The sequence below is a fragment of the Arachis ipaensis genome, chromosome B5, assembly GCF_059453495.1.
Source record: "Arachis ipaensis isolate K30076 ecotype BB chromosome B5, ASM5945349v1, whole genome shotgun sequence".
NCBI lineage: Eukaryota > Viridiplantae > Streptophyta > Magnoliopsida > Fabales > Fabaceae > Arachis > Arachis ipaensis.
Window position 1 is genome coordinate 29,921,506 of NC_142440.1, and position 17,481 is coordinate 29,938,986.

General features: G+C 31.8%; 2 protein-coding genes across 2 annotated transcripts; both read left to right on the forward strand.

The window, feature by feature from the left end:
- Positions 1 to 728: 728 nt before the first annotated feature.
- Positions 729 to 2,081, forward strand: LOC107643489 (uncharacterized). The gene is made up of 4 exons (XM_016347159.3): positions 729 to 776; positions 936 to 1,081; positions 1,355 to 1,547; positions 2,046 to 2,081. Exons 1-4 carry the CDS (start codon positions 729 to 731, stop codon positions 2,079 to 2,081), a joined length of 423 nt encoding a protein of 140 aa, XP_016202645.1.
- Positions 2,082 to 8,512: 6,431 nt separating this feature from the next.
- On the forward strand, positions 8,513 to 8,953 carry LOC107640487 (uncharacterized). Its single transcript, XM_016344006.1, has one exon. The coding sequence runs from the start codon at positions 8,513 to 8,515 to the stop codon at positions 8,951 to 8,953; it is 441 nt and encodes a 146-aa protein (XP_016199492.1).
- The last annotated feature ends 8,528 nt before the right edge of the window (positions 8,954 to 17,481 follow it).

Here is a 17,481-nt window from a genome sequence, read left to right on the forward strand (position 1 = left end):
ATCCTATCCTCTCAGAGCTTCTTCCTCTCTCCGTCCACGCTCTCTCCATCATAGGAGCTTCTTTCACCGCCGTCGCTCTCTCCATCGCTCCGTCCACGATCTCATCACTGACAGCAATGGCCATTCGTTGGTCATCTTCATCCACCGGTTCAGGTATGGTTTTGCATGGCTTTCAATTTTTGAATTCTTCTCATTTGAAATCATAGTTCCTGTGCTGTTCAGGTATGGCTTCAGGAATCGAAACTATTACACACTAAACAAACCAACAAACCCTAGCAACAACATTATCAATCTTACTCTCACTTTGTAAACTTGTCTGTCTCTTCGAACCCTAGCTTTTCTTTCAAAACGGCTTATGTATTTATTTATTTATTCATTCCCTGTTTCAATTTAATTTTGAATGATTTTTTTCTTTAGGAAGTGCAGCGATTAGAATCTTCTCTGGTTAGATTTTCAAGCAGTGAAACTGTTACTGCAGGTTAGATTCTTCTTTTCAGGGCTATGCATTGTAACTGTTTGTGATTATATCTTGCTTATAGAGGGGTTAACATTGCAATGCTCATGGCTTGTTTTTTTATTTTTCTCTAATAATAACTCATGGCATTGTTGCATTGTATGTCTATTAATTTGTTTTCATTTTTATTTCACAGAATTCTGCAGTGAAGAATGCCATTCCATACTATAGTACCAGGAAAAAACCATCTACTTTGAAAAATGAGAGAGAAAACATGAAAGATCAACTGGACCTTCGCTATAGTAGCAAAAATCAGAGTGAGGTACGTTTTGAATACTTACTTCATTCTATTCTATATCCTAGTCCAATATTACAATGTATAGTTCATAATTTTAATTTTGCTGGCCATATCAAGTGGTTGCATTTTCACTGAAATAATGCCTTTCTGATCTTTTGTTTCATATCTCCTTTCTCTTAATAGGTGGAAGTGGAAACTGAACCTGGAATTCTTGATGAAAGTATTAATGCTGTAGAAATAGATCCAGTATCAAAGATTCAGTCATCACTTGATAGTTCTCTTGCAAAAGCTACAAAAACGAATAACATACATGAAGGTCAACTTAATAGGTTAGAGGAACAGTTTGTGCCTTTGGCATGAAGTTTGTCAATAAATACTAGGAGCCTTGAGTTGATAAGCTGTGATTAATTATCACCTTTCTATGTTGTTTCCAATAGAAAAATTGATTGGAAAAGAATTTTTTTAGTGCCTTATAAGAATTGAATTTAGATAGTTTTTCACATGAACTAATTTCTGGCGCCATAAGTATATTATATAACTATGGTTAATAGGTTAATACTATATTATATATAATCTACTTCCTTCTATTTATGAACTTGCAGATCCCAAGGCCATGCAAATGGTTCAATAAAATCAATGGGGGAAGGAGAACTTGTGACAAAAGAAAAATTTGAACGTATAAAATCAATGCTAGAGGCAGAGTTAAGTGATATTCAAGAGCGGTACTTCCACATGAGCCTTAAATATGCTGAGGTAGAAGCTGAGCGTGAAGAACTTGTGATGAAGCTCAAAGAGGTTAGAAACATAAAAGGCTGGCTCTCATAACACACCCAATTTTTTGCCCTTTGTTTGAGGCCACCAATCTCAGATACATTGTTTCACGAATTTGAAGCTATCACAGTTTTCAATATACAAAATAGGATGTATCTTCTGCAATGAACCATTGGCTTAAGAGTATATAATATACAAACTATAGGAGTCATTGTAAATATAAAAAATTTTGAAGGTAGAATATCATTCAGCAAATGATGTTGTTTGTCTTGGAATTTTTCATGTACATTATATATATTTTTTATATCTATAGGTCTCTTCCATAACCTCAGAAAAGAGGTGAATGGCTTGAGAATTGGTTTGGAAATGAGAATTGCACAGTTAGAGAATGAGAAGAGTTCCTTACTTCAAAAAGAGGTGAATGGCTTGAGAATTATTTTTCACTTCTAAAACTTACGAGCATCGAATTTTAAGAACTAGTTGTTAAGATAATTCATTTCCTGTATTGTTTTCACTTTTCAGGTTGGATTGATGGAAGAAACCAAGCGTGCTGAGTGAAAAAGAAATTTTGAGCCTTAAAGTGGTACAAATTGCTCCATCAACTTTGTCATTTCATGCTCTTATTTTTTTAATGGAAGTTGGCTGAAGGTCTAATTCTGACATACCTTTTTCTACAGGAGAATTTACTGGAAAAAATTAATCTTCTTGAGAGTGATTTGAGTTCCTTTGTTGAGAACGAGGTAACAACAAGATTATTCTCCCATATGTTATTGCATTGAAATTAGCATTGCTAATGACTTGGGCTTTCTTATGTTAAATTAGTTTTTTAAATTATCTTAGCATTGTCAGTAGGTTGCTGATCTTTATATGCTAATGAATGACATCTATGAGCATTAATTTTGTGTCAGAAAATGAAATTAGTATTAAAATATAATGAACTTAATGACAGGCAATGTTGAGTATCTTTCATTGGCATTCTTTGGTTTCAGTTATTTCTAGTGTTCTCATCATGTGTCCTTTTTTCTAGTTTTCTAGGCACTTGCAGCATTAGTACTTAAGACTGGTGTTACCATTCAGCAACGTGCAGAGAGACTCTTCTTCACAAAGGTAATTTGTACTCCTTTATGAAGTAGGATATACTTCCAGTGGCTTTTATATTCAAATCCTGTATGCTTCATCTCCAAATTTGGTTGATGCTTTTGCTCCTGGAATTTTTATTGAATTTGTTTTGCATTCTAATAAACTATGTCTGTACAATTTTGGTTGACTAACTGACATAACAAATTTTCAATCCTCCATTTTAAACAATATTTGCAATAATATAATTATATAGAAGGGTCAGTTAGTTGCTGTTAAAGGAATGGATTCACAGTTTTAATTTTTGTCAAACACTAGACAAAGCAATGATTTTTTTGGAAGAACTTAGAAAATTGTAATAGTACTGGGATAAGATTTATTTATTTATTTTTTTTCTGAAATAAATGGTTTTTGGATTTAGATTGAAGATGGTTTGAAAGGGTAAAAATAATAAAATGGTTTTTTGAACTTAAGTTGAAGATGAAGATGTTTGATGGAAGCAAGAATGAAGTGACTTGCATTGAATTTGGTTTCTATATTGGGTTTGTTACTTTGTTTCCACCTACCATTGCTGATATATAGCTGAGTGAACTTTGGTACATGTCATGAAATCTATTATGATCAGTTCCACATAAATTAAACTCCAAAGGACCTCTTAATATTTATTCCTTGTATGATTAGCTTACAGATACAAATAATTACTAATATTTTTCTAGTGCTTATTAACCTTGGTGTTTCATTCATATAGATATATATCATAGAAGATTATATAGACACAGTTATACATACATATAAAAAATCTCTGACATATATAGCATTATTTAATTTCCATATTTTTCAGAACTATATGTAATATAAAAGGTTATATCCATTATGAAGCATTTAAGCTTATCATCAAATTCTAAAGATAAAAAGTGGTCTCAGATGTCTTAATAACATAAAAGTTTGATGGTGAGTATGAAGGTGAGCTGTAACAGGTTCATGTAGCATAGTCCAGAAAGTTGTGAGGAATGCTGGGATGATGAAGAAGAAGCAGTAGCAGCAGAAAGAGCAAGTGAAGTGAATTTTACAGATGAGATAAGTGGAATTAACACAGGATCTCCTTCACCAACTTCATCTAATGAATCCTCTATTACAAGTTAATTATTAGAGCAGCGAAAATTGTTCAAATGAGTTAGGAAATTGAATAGGAGTTGCTTGCAGCATAGATCTTTTAATTTACTAATATGAGAAAAATTATTTAGAGCCCTTTGGATACCCATTAACGACTTTTAATTTACTCAATAAACTTTGTTGATGTATGGTTGTTATTTATTATTATAGTTGATGTATCAATACATATTGTTTATATTTTGAATTATATTGACTTGTTTGTTTATAATATTTTCTTTTAGTTTGATAATACGATGAATTTGTTTATTTTTTGAAATATTATAAATATTCGAATACAAATTAGATAAAAATTTGTATTTATTAAATTTATATTTATTTTGTATGAAAATAAATTTATTTTGCAATGGAAAAATAAAAAAAAATATTTTACTTTACCGACAGATTTACAGACGAATTTTCTGTCTGTATTTAAAGTTTGGAATGGTTTTCCAAGGTTCCAATTACCGACGAAAAATCTGTCAGAAAATCCGTCTGTAATTACAGACAGAAAATCCGTCGAAAAGTTCGTCGGCTTCGGGAAATGGATGGAGAATTTACAGAGGAAAAATCCGTCGGTAACTGGTAAAAATCCGTCGGTAATTTTCCGACGGAAAAGAATTTGTCGGTAAATAATTTTCGACGAGGCTTTTACAGAGGGACAAAATCCGTCGGTAATTTCGTCGATAACCAAAAATTCGTCTGTAATATAAACCAAATCTGTCTGTAAATCTGTCTGTATTAAGCCATTTTCTAGTTGTGAAGTTCAAAACTTTCATCTTTTATTTTTTCCTTTGCCGGGATTTAGTCACTACCACTATGCTTGAAAGTTGAAACATTTCAAAATAAATAAATAGCATTAATGACAATTATGATAACTAATAAATAATAGTAATTACTAAAACAAGAAGCACATTGTTAGTGATAGAACAAAATAAAACAAATTTCATTAGTAGTGAAGACTGCATAGAAGCACACACCTTGTTGAAGAAACACATCTCTTCTGCTACCATTTTTGTTCTTCTACAAATAGACCAGCATGAATTTCATAACTACCGTTGTCTATAAATTTTATGTATAGCAAAATAGAGAAGGTCAGAGAGATGAAGATGGAAGAAAGGCTTGTACGAAGAGTAAAGACTTGTGAAAGAAAATACAAAAATATAAGATCGATAAGAAAATTGGAAGTGGTCCTTCCATTATTTTTCTCAAATAAGTTCAAACTCACTATAACAAGTCATCAAAATCTTCTACTCCATTATATAATCATAATCATCAGTACCTACAAAAACACGAAGAAAACACGAAGAAAGCATCATGAGCTTTGAGGATGAGACAGAGTCATCATTGCAAATAGCAACAACAACAGTATCACTAGTATTAGAATTAGGGATCAAATCACCAAAAACACTAAAACAAAAAAGGCAAAGGAAAGAGGCAGCATCATACCGACTGTGATGGCAGTACAGATGAACGCAAAAAGAGAGGAACACGATTTTTGTCGTTTCCGAACCACCTTTTCAGCCCCTTGTCCGACGTCTCCCATTCCAGTTGCCAAGATTTTCGCAATTCTGTGGCCTTAGCAATGATGCCGATTGTGAAGCTGGTGGTGCCTTCGAGCTATACAACGATGACGGTGACGGAAGCGATTTACAGCCTCTACTGCCAGCTATTATAGAGTTTCTGTTAGGTTCGTGATGATTTGACCGACTTTTGGAGCAGTGCGAGTAGAGCAGAACAAGTTTAAAATTAATGCACGCAGCAACAAGTTTAAACAAAAATTAGGATTCAAAACAGAAAAAGGTGCTAAAATAGAATAGAGAAAGAACGATAGAATCAGGGACGGACCTACATAGGGAAGGAGGGGGCACTTGCCCCACTTTCATTTTAATGTTTTTTTTTTAAAAATACATATATAATATGTTTTCATTTTAAATTTTAAATGACCCCACTACAAATAAACTAAGCCCATTATTTAAAATCCCAAATCTACTTTATCTTTTTATCATTTTGATTATTAGTTAACCTAATCAAATTTAATCTTCTCCTATTCTCAAATTCCAGTCGTCACCACTTCTCTTTTTTTCTTAAACCCTTTTCTCAGTTTCATATTTTCAACTTTTTTTTTTCTATTCTTTGTTTAGTGGTTATTTTCTCTTCATCAAAAGGTAAATTTTAAATCCTCTATTTTTTATATACCTCTTTATGACTCTATGTATCTTTCAATTTCATTGTTTCTCTTTTTGATATTTTCAATTACAAATTTTAATTCAAGCAATTATAGTTTAGGTATTAATCTAATTTTTTATTCTCTTCATGAATTTATATATTTTATTTTATTCTCAATTTAGTAATCCTTATTATTTACTTTTTTATCTTTCGTTCTATTTTATTATATATAATTATATTGCACATAAAATTCTAAAGTCAATTGATCAATTTATTAATTTAGAATATATATTTTTTGTTTTCATAAATAGTAATAAAAAATATTTTAAAATAGTAATGATTATTTGATTACATATATAGAGAGAGACATTCAATCAAGTTGATAATGAAATAATTATTTAACATTTTCAAAATATGAAAACAAGAAGAGAAGTAGCTTCAAGATTTGAAGAAAAAAAGTTAGCGGCTAATATAATTTTTTATTTTTTTGTATTCGAATAATTAATGTGCACTTTTATTTTATTAAATTTAAATTAATATTTTTTTTATAATAATATGTATTATTTTGGCCCCTTCAACATAAATTTTCTGAGTCCGTTATTGGGTAAAATCATCAGTACTTGCAGAAGAATGCCAAAAACAAAAATCTTACAAAAAATGCGAGCAGTAATAATCGAACAGTGACCGGCGATAATAAACACGAGCAGAGATAATCGAAGTTCAGCGAGAAGAGGAGTAGAGGATCGAAGCTCAATTAGCAGAAGATCGAAGCTCAACAAAAAGAGGAGCAGAGGATTGAAGCTCAACGAACAGAAAATTGAAGTTCATTTACGAGTAGAGAAGATCAAAAACAGAAGAGAAAAATGATTCATTTAACTAGGATAGTTTTTTCTCTACGGTATTCAAGCCATTTAAATAGTCTTTCAGTACGTAGTTTATATCAACTGGAAAAAAAGAAAAATTAAAGGTGGTGGAGATAATAATATTCGAATAATGTTGAGAGACTGATTTCTAGTTTTCAAGTTTCAGTTTATAATAGCGAAAAAGTTTACGTAAAACTTAAAAGGATAGTCACGACTTCGAAGCCGGTTGAATTGTTTTCTATTATATTAGAAATAATTGAGGGGAAAGAGAAAGCGTGTTGAGATTTGAGAAGATGGATGGAACTGCTTGTTAGAAAATGATAACACAATTGTTGTATGCTTATGCGACATATTAGCTATCATAATCATAATGATAACAAAATGGACAGCTTTATTTAGACGCCTAGTAAAGTCTTTGATGATTGAGGAGCATAGCATTATTAGACTTAGGTTAGGTTGATGTGTCGATTATATGAACAATGGACCCCTCATCAACACTAGGCACCCTTAATTTCATCACATATCTGATTGCAATAACTTCGTGGAAGTGGGAGAATGTTTTACACATTTTGTTTTGTTTTTTTCTTAACGGGAAAAAATATATATATATTTTGAAAAATATTAGAGAGGTAGTAAAATTTATTATTTTTGTTAATAATCAGTTAATAATGCTTAAAAATATAGGTTAAAAATATATTGTTAAATGGTTAGACTATAATGATTAAAATTATTAGTAAAAAATAATAAATTTTGGTGGTCTTCTAATTTTTTTTTATAACGTTGGGATTATTTTTAAAAATATTTTTAATATTTTGATTTGTGTTAAAATTATTCATGAACGTTAACTTCATTTAAAATATTAGAAATAAAATTATAAATATTCAAGAATAGTATTGATACAAATCGAAAATTAAATATATCGAAAATATTATAAACAAAAAATTTGAATAAAATTAAATGTTAAAATTTATTTTTAAAATAAATAAAAATATTAAAAATAAAAAATATACTTAATCATTTTTTTAGTATTTTCATCCCTACTTGTAGTACGTAATAACTACGTTTAGATTTTTTATGACTTATAAATCTAAAATTTGATTCTTGTTGATTTAAAAAAAAAATTAATTATAAGACTAATAAAAAGGGTGACAAACCTTAAAAGTTATTTTCTATTTAAACTTATATTAATTATATTTTCATAAAAAAATGTCATTTTAACTTTTTTTTAAATAAAAAAGATTAACAAAATTATTATATATATAAATAAAAAATAAATTGTTAAATTAGTTATTATATATTTATTTAATTTATTTATAATATATTTTATATTTTAGTATCTATTCTACATAAATAACTAATTTAATATCCAATTGGTTGTGGACACAACATGCATAATTAAAAGGTGAAAACTTAGATGCAGTTAATTTTATGTAAAGTTGATAGTTGAGAGTCTAAATGATTTAAATAATTTGACTAAATTTTTATGTAACAGTTCAAATTATCAACTTTACGTGAAATTGAGTAAATTTCTATCAAATTGAAAAATTAAAGATATACATTTACGTTTTGGGCCGTACATGATTCATGTCAAAAGTAAAAACCCTAGCACTATCTTCCCTCTTCCTTCTCTACGATGTCATTATATATATAGTAGATAATTAATCAAACATGCACTGCAAGAAATCAAATTTTGAGGTTTTGAACAACTGATGAAAAAAATCAGATAATATGATGAATTACTCATCGTCTTCTTCAGAAAAGCCAGCATCATCAGAGCTGAAGCTATTAGGTTTTCCTTTGGAAAATACCACTAGCAGCACTAATAATAACTGTATAGTCTGTTCATACTGTGATCGAAGATTCCAGAACTTTCAAGCACTTGGAGGACACCAGAATGCCCATAGAAGAGAGAGGCAAATTATCGCTATGCATAATCTACTACCGTACCAATACAAACCAATAATAATCGCTGCTTTTGGTGACGCTGTATTGCCACCGCCGGAAAAGCTATTGTTACCTGCGGTGGAGGCATCACCGGCGGGAATGCACCGCCGCAGTAACTCTCCCTCTGTAGGAAGAGTTAATGATGATGACGACATTGATCTTGAATTGAGATTAGCTACCTCCCCTGATAAGGAGTCTATAAGGTGTTTGAGAAAACACCGCAGTTAATTACTATTGAAAATGCTCAAATGAGAGTCAAGTTTAATTTTCAGGTACTAAAAAGTTCTCTGCTCTCTGCTTTCCTCAAATAATAACAGTAAAAATTTCTCCTTATTGTGTGTACTATCTCCGTCCAAAGAATAATTATTTTGTGTCAATTCAGTTGTTCTACAAATTTAAACGGTAAAAAAGAGGTATACAAATGATTCTATGTTTCTATCAGACTTACTTCCTCTCAGGCAAGAGGGAATTGGATGAAAAATAAAATAAATGCATCCAATGTTACTGATTGTATGTAAGTATGCATATATAACAAGGGATGGATTCACTTAGAGGTATGTGGGGGCAAGTGCCCCCACTACAATTTAAAAAATTTTTTAGTAGTATATAACAACATTTTTTTTTGTCCCGCTAAATTGTTAAATTTGATACTATTACATTAAATTATATAAAATTTATCTTATCAAATTTGATTTTATCAATAGATAAAATTATTGTGTTAAATTAATCTTAAATTAAATAAAATTATTTTATTAAATTTATTTTATTATTAAAATATATGTATTGACAATGAAAAATATCTAACTTTTTTAAAAATATAAAATTTAAAATAATAGAAGTCTAAATTATATGTTATTATTTAAATTATTATTTTAGTATTTTAATTTGTTAGTTAGATAATTTAAAGATGGGTCATATTCTACAATAAAAAATATAATTAGGAAGTAAAGTATTTTTTGTCCCTAATAATATTTAATTGCATTCAATTTTATTTCTAACATTATTTATTTGTGTCAAAGTTATTTTTAGTCTTTCAATATTTTTTAATTTTGTCTTTAAAATTTTAAATAGAGTTAATGTTTAAAGATATTTTTAACATAAATTAAAAATATTAGGACAAAATTAAATAAAATTAAATATTATAATATCTTTTAAAAAATTACAAATATTAAAAACAAAAAATATATTTTACTGTTAAAAAAAATTATTGTTATGCTATATATATGTTTTGCCCCACTAACAAAGTTTTATGGGTCCGGTCACTGTATATAACGTCATAGCTTGCATTCTATTTTATTTTTAGTTACATATAGCAGGGATTTTAAAGGGCCACCATTATCTCCTGGAGGACACAACTGCCTATAGCCAGCCCTATATTACCAATTTTATACATACATACACTATATAAATACAAAATTATTTGAAATTAAAAATTTAAAACACGTATTTATTACTTTGTCTATGTACAAACATTTCATAACAAAATATACATACATTTCAACGCATCTTGTTTAAAAGTCAAAATACTTATATATATATATATAGAGAGAGAGAGAGAGAGAGAGAGAGAGAGAGAGAGAGAGAGAGAGAGAGAGAGAGAGAGAATTTTTTCTTTGTCTTGAATTGTGAAGTCTTCTTGATTACATATATTGGTATCAAACTAATAAAGATTAAGATACGTACAAAACAAAATAGATAAATTAAAATTAAACGAAAGAAAATCATTTTATTTATTATTTAATTTTTTGATATAATAAATAAAAGACTTGCTTAATATCACTTGTACACACCACAGCTTCTTGAAAATAACTAAATTTTGATTTCTCAAAATAGTGGAGGGAAAAAACAAGTTGCTAAGTTTAGAAATTTTTTTTGGGTCAGGTAAGTTTAGAAATTTAAATACAATCAATTTAGTTTTTCTTTTTTTTGGTCATTATAATTTGGTTATTCGACTCTCTACTATGGAAATTAAAGGCTCAATTACAATTGGGTTTGAAATATTAAAAGGTTTTGGATAAGTTTTTGAACATATTGAAATAAAACTAAAATATTCAAGACCCAAAAAATAACCACAAACAAACTGGGTCCGAGAAAAACTCGTACAAGCTTTAATGCCAACATGTCATAAATAACACGTTGGGCTGCCCATAATTACTATTGTGTTTCGGCCAAATTTTTATGTATCTCTTTGACAAGGAGATCATATAAGTATTCATAATCGAATTTAGATCTTTTAAATTTTAAATTTTTATTTTAAAAAATAAAATAAAATTTTATTATTAAATATTTTTTTATATATTTTTTAATTCTACTTATAAAATAAATAATAATAAATTATATTTTATTTTTTAAAATAAAATTTAAAATTTAAAAAATTCAAATTCTCCAAAACCTTATTTAGCCCTCGTAGCTGCTGTTGTTGTGATGATAGGCCCCACCAGCTCGCTAAAGTTCTTATCTTACACTGCCAAGCTTGTATTATTTATACCTTCCCTCTTCGGAAAAATTCATTCTTTAATTTGTAACCATAGCAAAAGGGGAAAGGTGAGAAATGTTTTGGAATGGGGCATCTTTCCTGTGGTCAAGTTTAGATTTTTCTTTGATGAGAAAATCTCTCTTTTCGTAAATGAATGCATACCGAATTACCAAGGTAACCAATCTATTTTTCTTTTCAATCAAATCGCATCTCATTATAAGTGCATTTCTTTAACTTTTATACTTTTTCCTTCGGCATTTGCACTAACAAGATTACTTAGTAACAAAAGTATTAGATCCAAAATAATTAAAAAAATTAAAACTATACACAAGTTTTAAAGAAAAAAATCCTATGAAAGAATATACAATTTTATTATAGGAAAATTTAACAAAAGACAAATAATCTTCCTAAAACCTCAAATTCTTACCAACAACATCGTGCAGTAAAATTTCTAAAATCTTATTCACATCTCAATTTAACTTTTTAAAATGACTAAAAACATTCACATCAAAAAAAAAAAAAAAAAAAAAACGATGTCGTGAGGAAAACCATCACTACAAGATAATTCGGTTTTATTAATGGCCTCATCAACAGCTTCGACGTTTTTTTTTTTTTTTTTTTTTTTTACGGTTGAACTGTCCATAAAAATATGTGGATAAGGCCATTAAAAAATGCAAGTCTAAAGCTGTAATATTAGTGTAATTATAACAACACCTACATAGTGAATAATAAATACATTGCTAAAAAAATTTAAAAAGATTATATTTATCGGCGCAGAAGCCGAGCAATAAAAAATTTATTTTTTATTAAAAATAATATTTATATTTAGTTATTTATCAATATTAAAGCCGTTGATAATATTAAAAATTAATTTTTTTAATAATTAGTTTTATATCGACGATCTAACCGTCGATAAAATTAATTTTTTAAAATTAATTTTTCTAATTTTAATTACATCTATTTTTTATATTAACTATATCTTTTAGTACCTGTTATATTGTTTAATAAAATATTAATAAAACACATTTAAACAAATTTTTAATATAAATAATAAATAGTACATTAGTCATAACTTTTTAAGTAATAAAGTATATTATTCATACACAAATCAGTGATAAATAATACAAATAAGTACTACATACGAACTACACTTATAATCATCATCTAGACTATTATCATCACAATAATGAACATCTTGGTCCTCTCGGTCACAAGGCATTTGCTAGTAAGTGGTGGTCGTAGCGAAAGATGCACAGAATGTGGAAGAGGTGGAGGAGGAGGAGGCAAGTCCGATGTATTGTTGGAAGAGCCACTCTTCATTTGATGCATGTAAAAGGTGAACATCTAGTTCAACTAGGGGATCATCCCGTTGAAATGTGCAGTGATGCAGGCAATCTCTCCCTCCTGTCTTTGATGATGCTGCTCCCTCTTTTTCTGCTCTTGCTGGTAACGAGTCTGTAGCTCCCAATAAACATTATTCCATCTACTGTGTCAACTCCTGGTTGAGCAAGGTAACCTACTCCCTGATATCCGTTCCCATCGATCGATTTCCAGTTGAGAAGTCATCAGCATCCAAGAACTGTATATATGGTAGAGATATGTCTGATCCCCTTTACTCTCCCCTCTTGTGACCGCCGACTGTCTAGGACAATTTCATCCTCTGAAATCCGAGGGACGACTCTAGACTGCCCTCATCAATATGTGATTGATGTTCCTTGAGGGCGTTCGCTAACTCCTCTTCGAAGAGATGCTAAACAAACGATGGTCAAGTTTTAGTTATTAAACTATATATATATACTTTATTAGAATAAAGGTAAGACTCATGAAAACTTGTGTGGGTCTCTTTTGAGCATCTGTCGACTGATGCATGAGCATCATAGTTGTTTATTTTAGTTATTTTTCATAGAATAATCATGAATCTTGCTCATTAATGAAGTGTTTTTGTAGATAATTCTCATTTGTCATTGCATGCAAAGAATCATTAAACATTAGTTGATTTTGGAGTGTTTCATGATTATTTGAACATAGCTCTGAGCACTTTGGTTTAATGATCTTTGCAGAAAAGTGTTAAGTAAGAACACAAGCCACCAAAGAACAAGGATGAGCCAATATGAAGCATGCATACACAAACACTCCATCAACAATGCACAACCCTAGAGCTTGCAATTCTTGTGTCAAAGGATGGCGTTAAACACGCCAAGAAAGCAAGGCGTGTGTGCCTAATAACACCTTCTATGATTGCCTTCCCTGGGAGCTTAGGTTTTGCAAGAAATGTGGTGTTAAACACGCTAAGATTGTGAAGAGGATGAGCAAAGTAACTCCTTCGACTCAACTCCACTCCTGGGTGCACCAATTTGGCAAGAAATGTGGCGTTAAATACGCCAAGATGACAAGGCGTGTAAGCTCAATAATGCCCTCAACAAAATAGTTCATTGGGAGATTGATTTTTGCTTTAAAATGGGCGTTAGATACGCCAAGACTTACAAAGCGTGTAAGCTTGTTAACACCCTCAACAATATGGTTCATTGAGAAGCTCCAATTTTGGTCCCAAGTGTGGCGTTAAACACACCATTTTTTTTATGAGTTAGACTACTTTAATGCCTTCGATAGTTGGTTACTTGGGACTTTGATTTTTGCTTCAAAAGGTGGCGTTAAACATGCCACAAATACAAGACGTGTAAGCTAACTAACGCCTTTGATAATTAGTGCATTGGAAGCTAGAAATTATGGTACAAAGGGTGGCGTTAAACACGCCACAAATATAAAGTGTGTAAGCTAAATAACACCTTCGATGGTTTGCTCATTGGAAGCTCCAATTTTAGTTCAAACTGTGGCGTTAAACACGCCAACTTTGTGAGGCGTTAGTGCAAAATAACGCCTTCAAAGCCTGGGTCATTGGAAGCTCTAGTTTTGGTTCTAAAGGTGGCATTAAAGACGCCAATTTTGTGAAGCGTGTGACCACTTTAATGCTGGTACACGAAACTGGCTCCGCACATTTTGCACAGATACACCGGCAAGTATACTGGGTCGTCCAAGAAATACCTCAGGTGAGTAAGGGTTGGGTCGATCCCACAGAGATTGTTGGTTTTAGCAAGTAGTGGATACCTTGCAGATCTTAGTTAGGCAGATAAAAAATATAGTTTGTCACGAAGAACGCATAAAAACAGAATAAAGAAAGTTAGAAATAACAGATTGATTGAGAAAATAGTAATGGATAATTAGTTAAGGCTTCAGAGATGCTTTGTCTTTCCGAATTAATCGTTCTCACTGTCTACTTCAATAGCCTTTTGATTCATTCAACGGCTGCCGTATGTGATTAACTCATGTCCTCTCATCAAGTTAACCTCTTCTACTGTAGCAATCCACCATGTTGAAGTGACTCATGTCCTCTCATCAAGCCACCTCTAGGTTTCTCAATGTAGCAGAAAATCAAGCTCTAAGCGGTTCACTCCCCTTCACGATCCTACTCAAGGTGCCACAGATGAGGCAGATCTTCCGGATCAAAAAGTGCTGCTTCTTTGACTCTAGCCTTAACGCCACAGAGACCTCGCACACCCATAGTCAACGGGATTTCATGTCACGTTATCCAAAGTTGCTCAGATGCTCTATTGGAATCCGCAATGCAATCTCTAGCTTTGGTTCAACGCTATCCGGGTCAGAAATCGCACGAAACCCATGTAGAACAAAGGTGATTGTCACATGTCACCCTCAATTCATGAGATAAAGAACGAGAATGCATAAGAGAATAGAATCAGAATTGTAGTGAAATAGAACAATAATATTATTAATCCATCAAACTCAGCAGAGCTCCTAACCTTAACCTTAGGAGATTAGTGACTCATACTGTATAGAAAATACAATGAAAGGTTCGAATGGGCAAAGATCTCTAACAAGGGTGATCTTTGTTCTATATATACTACTCTAATAACTAAAGATTACAGAAATGTGATAGAGTGGTCTTGTAGTGCGAAAATTCACTTCTGGGGCCCACTTTGTGAGTGTTTGGGCTGAGCTAAGGGTGTCTCCCACAAGCTTGCTCCCTTATGGGCATTGAACGCCAGTGATGGGCTTCCCTTTTGGGGATGGACGCCAGTTGCTCCCTTTTGGGCGTTCAACGCCAGGAATAGGGTAGGTGGCTGGAGTTGAACGCCAGTTTTGGGCCTTCATTTCCGAAAAAAAGTATAAAATATTATATATTTCTGGAAAGTCCTGGATGTTAGCTTTCCAGAGTCATTGAGAGCGCGCCATTTTGACTTCTGTAGCTCCAGAAATGCTCTTTCAAGTGCACAGAGGTCAGATCCTGACAGCATCTGTAGTCCTTTCTGTGTCTCTGAATCAGACTTTGCCAAAACTCCTTAATTTCAGTCAGAAAATACCTGAAATCACATGAAATGCAACAAATCGAAGTAGAATCCCAAAAATGTAAATTTTTCACTAAAACCTATGAAAGTATAATAAAACTTAAACAAAACATAATAAAAACTAGATGAAAATGATGCCAAAAAGCGTATAAAATATCCGCTCATCAGAACACCAAACTTAAACTGTTGCTTGTCCCCAAGCAACCAAAAACACAGTAGGATAAAAAGAAGAGAAGGATACAATAAATCTCTGAGTTCTCATTGAAGCTCAGTTTCAATTAGATGAGCAGGACTAGTAGCTTTTTGCTTCTGAATAGTTTTGGCATCTCACTTTCAATTAAAGCTCAGAATGATTGGCATCTTTAGGAACTTAGAATCCAGATGATATTATTGATTCTTCTAGTCAAGTTCTTTTTGATTCTTGAATACAGCTTATTTAGAGTCTTGGCCGTGACCCTAAGCGCTTTGTTTTCCCGTATTACCACCGGATACATAAACGCTACAGACACTTAACTAACTGGGTGAATCCTTTCGGATTGTTATTCATCTTTGCTAGAATCCCCAACCAGTGGTGTCCAGAGTTTTTAAGCACACTCTTTTGCTTTGGATCACGACTTTAACTGCTCAGTCTCAAGCTTTTCACTTGACACCTTCATACCACAAGCATATAGTTAGGGCAGGAGTTCATTTGAACTTTTAGGCTAAGATTTTATTTCTTTTAGGCCCTCCTAACCATTGATGCTCAAAGCCTTGGATCCTTGCTCTTGCCTTTTAGTTTAAAGAGCTACTGGCTTTTTCTCTTTTTTTTTTTCGCATGCACATTTTTTTCTTTTTTTTTCTTTTTGCTGCTTTTTCTTTCTTCAAGAATCAATTTTTGGATTTTTCAGATACCAATAATACTTCTCCTTTTTCATCATTCTTTCAAAAGTCAACATTCTTAACTCCAACATCAAATATGCACTGTTGATTCATGCATTCAGAAAGCAAAAGCAATGCCACCACATCAAATAATTGAAGTATTCTTAATATATAACTCGAAATTCATGCATCTTACTTTTCTTTTTCAAATAAATTTTTCTTTTAAGCAAGGTGACAGATGCATGAAATAATTCATAGCTTTAAGACATAAAGATGATTATGCACTAAAAACAGACAATAAAACAAAATACATGAAAAACAGAAAAATAACATAGGCAACAGAGGATTAAAGGAACGAATCCACCTTAGTGATGGCGGCTACTACTCCTTCTGGAGGATCCAATGGAGTGCTTGATTTCTTCTATGTCACGCCCCCGCCTCTGTTGTTCTTCCCGCATGACTCTTTGTTCTTCCCTCATGACTCTTTGATCTTCTCTTATTTCATGGAGAATGGTATAGTGTTCTTGATGTCCCATCCTTAGTTGGTCCATGTTGGAGCTTAATTCTCCTAGAAAAGTATACAATTGGTCCCAGTAGTCTTGGGAAGGAAAATGCATCACTCGAGGCATCTCAAGGATTTCTTGTTGAGGCATCTCCACATGCTCTTGTTGAGGTGCATGTGTGGGCTCTCTAGTTTGCTTCATCCTTCTTTTAGTGATGAGCTTGTCTTCCTCAATGGGAATGTCTCCTTCTATGACAATTCCAGCTGAATTTCATAAGTGACATATAAGGTGGGAAAAAGTCAACATTGCTAAGGTAAAAGACTTTTCAGCTATCTTATACAATTCTTGAGGTATTACCTCATGTACCTTCACCTCACTCCAATCATGATGCAATAAATCATGATGGCTCTGTTAATGGTCACTTCTGACTGATTGCTAGTAGGAATGATAGAGCGTTGGATGAATTCCAACCACCCTCTAGCTACGGGCTTGAGGTCAAGCCTTCTCAGTTGGATAGGCTTTCCTTGAGTATCCCTCTTCCACTGAACTCTTTCCACA

Excerpts from the sequence above, each read along its gene's own strand:
- LOC107643489 (XM_016347159.3), top strand. The coding sequence starts at position 729 with ATGAAAGATCAACTGGACCTTCGCTATAGTAGCAAAAATCAGAGTGAG. Across the intron at positions 777-935 it reads GTAGCAAAAATCAGAGTGAG|GTGGAAGTGGAAACTGAACC; the intron begins GTACGTTTTGAA and ends TTCTCTTAATAG. Across the intron at positions 1,548-2,045 it reads TTGTGATGAAGCTCAAAGAG|GTTGGATTGATGGAAGAAAC; the intron begins GTTAGAAACATA and ends TTCACTTTTCAG.
- LOC107640487 (XM_016344006.1), top strand. The coding sequence starts at position 8,513 with ATGAATTACTCATCGTCTTCTTCAGAAAAGCCAGCATCATCAGAGCTG.